At 36.6% G+C, this 4,040-nt stretch overlaps 1 protein-coding gene across 1 annotated transcript; it reads left to right on the top strand.

Annotated features, from left to right (window-relative positions):
- Window positions 1–819: 819 nt before the first annotated feature.
- Window positions 820–2,133, top strand: LOC132281172 (stemmadenine O-acetyltransferase-like). Its single transcript, XM_059782899.1, has one exon. The coding sequence runs from the start codon at window positions 820–822 to the stop codon at window positions 2,131–2,133; it is 1,314 nt and encodes a 437-aa protein (XP_059638882.1).
- Window positions 2,134–4,040: the final 1,907 nt, after the last annotated feature.

The following is a 4,040-nucleotide window of genomic DNA, read 5'->3' as shown; positions in this document are numbered from 1 at the left end:
AGGGAAAAGCCAACAGGCACAAGGCCCAACAGACAAAGCAAATAGAATATTACAAGGCGATGCCAAAAACAAACTGGACCAAAGCCCAAAACAGAACTGAGAGTCCACCAAACAAGTCACAAACTTATTGGAACGAAACCTATATAGCCTATATATATTTTAAAAAAAAAAACGAAAAAGGACAAAAATCTATTAGATGGAAGCACAAAACACAAGCCCAAAATAAAAGCCCAAGGCTAACAAGCAGCCCAAAAACTAGGAATTACTAGGCCCAAGAGCGCAAACAAGCATAAAATTTGAAATGCAAAGAGCCCACGTGGCCCTTTTGGACACGACATAATCTACGGAATTTTCAATGAATCATAAGCATAAATTCCTAAATGAATCCGTCAAATTTTATAAAGAATACTGTAATATATGGTGTTTTGGACAGTTTTGATTGGAAAAACTTAGCTTAGAAGTTATCATTGGGATGCTATGATTAATAAATTTAATACTCTATGTTATGAACTTATGATTGGAGCATTAATTTAGGTTGATCCAAATGATGTAATCCATTTTGTTGTGCTAAGTACAACCAGATTGCTAGCTCCACCAATTAAAAGACAATATTGGGAGGCTATGATTATTAAATTTATTACTTTATGTTACGATTAGAGCATTTAGGTTGATCCAAATTATTATCTAATCTATTATGTTACAACCAAGAAGCCAAAAGTTCAGCAAAAGAATATATTTACTAGCTATATATGTGCAGTGTAAGCATTAATTCTACATGAAAAGCGCATAGTTCATGTGTAACAACACACACAAGGCATTATGGTGATGATGAACATTGAAATTCTCTCTAGAGAGAGAATCAAACCATCATCTCCAACACCACATCACCTTAGAAACTTGAAACTTTCTTCCCTAGACCAGCTTGCTCCACCAATTTATGTTCCCATAGTTCTCTTCTATCATGCCCAATGCAATCTAGGCACTGATAATCATTTCAAACAATCTTCTTTGCTCAAAAAGTCTCTAGCAAAATGCTTAACTTGTTTCTATCCGTTGGCCGGGACAATCAACGACCAGTCTTCAGCTGTGGACTGTAACGACGAGGGAGTTGATTATCTGGAAGCTCTAGTGCACTGCAAATTGTCACATGCTACAGAAATGGCCAACATGAATGTACTGAGCCAATTGTTACCATTTGAAGCTTATAATGGATCCGAAAAAGAGGTACTTTTAGCTGTCCAATTCAACATCTTCGAATGTGGCGGTGTTGCAATTGGTGTGTGCATTTCACATAAGATCGCGGATGGAACATCATTGATTACTTTTGTCAATGCATGGGCTGCTTTGTCTCGAGGGTCTAATGACCAAATTGGGCATCATTCTTTTGATGCAGCAATGCATTTCCCGCCTAAAGATGCATCGGAGCTCACACGAAAAATAGGGTTTTCATGTAACATAGGGATCATGAAAGAAAAGGTCGTGACCAAAAGATTTGTGTTCGACAAATTAAGCATAGCTGCACTTAGAGACAGAGCATCCTCAGCTGAAGTGAAGAACCCTACTCGCGTTGAGGCTGTTTCAGCTTTCATTTGGAGACGTTTCATGGCCATGACACGGACAAGACAAGGACACGCAACAGTCTGTGCAGCTCTTCATGCTGTGAACTTGCGCGAGAGGATGGAACCGCCGTTGCCAAGCCACAGTTTTGGAAATCTTTGGAGGGTTGCAATTGCGCCGATGATGGTTAACGATAATGAGATTGATATGCATGTCTTGGTGAGGCAGTTGAGGCAGGCTATAAGGGGAATTAATGGTGACTATGTGAAGAAACTACAAAGTGGTGATGGAGGTGTAGAAACAATGAGGAGGTCATGTGATGAATTTTCAAAGGGTAAGACAGAGTTCCTAAACTTCACTAGTTGGTGCAGATTTAGGTGGTATGAGGTTGATTTTGAGTGGGGGAAGCCAACATGGGTGTGCAGCCCTATGAGGCATTATAAGAATGTGATCATATTGATGAGTACAAATGATGAAGGAATAGAGGCATGGGTGAACATGTTGGAAGAAGAGATGGCTATGTTTGAAAGTGACTCTGAGCTCCTCCCCTTTGTTTCCTCCACCTTTGGTGATTGAATTAAAATACTATCAACTAGTAACAAGATTTTCATTTATTTTATGTTCCAATAAGGGAGAAAGAGTGATTTTAATGTTTGAAACCCATGCAAATACGTACATTTTTTTTGTTTTTTTCATAACATGTGAGAAAAACTTTAATGAACGGTGATACCGTATCATTTTATTGACATGATATCAACAATCATTTAAATTTAGATATTTGGGCATTGCTTGGTGGCCTAATTGGTAGAGCACTCACTCCTCGAGTAGATGTGTCTGTATTTGAGTTTTCCCTTCCTTTAATTTATCGAAAAAATAAAAATAAATTTAGACATCTAGTGTGGGACCATTTTTAATACATCCATATATGCATAATCAACCATTGTATTGATCTACCTTTCAGGGAAAAAAAAACTATTGTATTGATTGACCGGGTGCATTCACTTGTGTTGACCTAAAGGTTTCCACCTAATGACCTAATTCAACTCCAAGACCTCAAAGACCTCTGAAACGTCTATTCTTTAGTGATAAAATCAACGCTGACACAGTTCAATTAACCGACTAATTTGAGGTATTAGCCGACGAATACTCTACGGTACGAGTCAGCATAACCCCAATAAAATAAAAAAAAAAATGTTCAAAGAAAAAAAAAAAAAAAAAAAAAATTGTATTATTTTTATTTCCCTTCTTGTTGTTTGTAACTGTTTGGTTGGTTCATCGATATAAAGCATTCCTATAAGCTCACTCATGGGCATCGTTTAGAGTAGAACATAAAACTGAAAGCAAAAACACATTTCAATGGATCCAATCGATATTTTTTCAATCTCGAATAAACAAATCACCAACTTTTCTTCATTAATCTTCGGAGGTTAATTACATATGAATTTTCCACCTTGCCTGTCCATAATCAAAGAGTTATTGATACGCCTCTTTTTGGTATACCTAATCCTAGTTAAAATTAGGATATGAGCCCACTTAAAAACTCCAATATAACCCAACCAAATCGAATCTAATTGACTGGTTTAGAGTATTAGTCGGCTAATACCTTAAACCAGTTGGCTAATTAATACCTCAAACTAGTCGGTTAATTGAACTGTTCAATTAATTCTCAATTCTCTGTAAAACTCAGCAACCTCGAATAACTCAACCAATCGGCCGGTTGATTTTATCACTAAAGAATAGACCTCTACTAGTTTATTCAGGATTTTGAATCCAACGGCTATATCAACATTTAATGATCCTCAACCACTCCCAACAGCTATTTTCGACCTCAACCTCTATATAAAGGGTTGTGCATTTGTTGAGACATATACAAGAAGTGAGAAACATTTATGCATAATTAAGATCATTCATTTAAGGGTTCAATACACTCTTCATTCTCTCATTCATTTCACTTCATAGACTTGAGCGTCAACTTGATTCATTAATCCTCTAGTCTTGTGCGCTTTGATTTGAACATCAACCTTTGAGAGAGATATATCTTTGTACTTGATTTTTTCTACAAATCATTTGAAATGGTTGATTTGACCCAAAGGATTGGTGTGACCCAAAACAAGTCTAAGAAAAAGAGGTTCATTTAGCAAAAGTCTAAGAAAAAGAGGTTCATTAATTTAGCAAAAGAAGGAGAAACAAATTTGCTTCTTGTAAATGTTTTCTCTTCACCTAAAAGGAGAAGCCATAGTGAATTTGGGAAAGTCTTCAGAAGGTTTTTGAGTCGAGGAGTAAGAGTTTCGAACCTTGCTAAATAAGCATTTTGTTGCTTATTTCTTCCCATTGAACCCATAAGATATATCATTGGGCTGGATTGCCATAACATTACAATATCGATTACAGGCTTTAAAGAATCCCTTTAGATGTCTCGAACATCAAATCCGATCACATGTCTTTCGACAATAGATACCTTTACACAGGAAGATCAAGATTTC

The sequence above is a fragment of the Cornus florida genome, unplaced genomic scaffold, assembly GCF_030987335.1.
Source record: "Cornus florida cultivar Cherokee Brave unplaced genomic scaffold, ASM3098733v1 CherokeeBrave_3.0.0_Hap2_Chr11, whole genome shotgun sequence".
Lineage (NCBI taxonomy): Eukaryota > Viridiplantae > Streptophyta > Magnoliopsida > Cornales > Cornaceae > Cornus > Cornus florida.
Note: the sequence above shows the minus strand (reverse complement) of the source record. Positions and strands in the feature narration are given on the sequence as shown.

What these genes read in the sequence shown, in the direction of transcription:
- LOC132281172 (XM_059782899.1), top strand. Translation starts at nt 820, where the DNA reads ATGGTGATGATGAACATTGAAATTCTCTCTAGAGAGAGAATCAAACCA.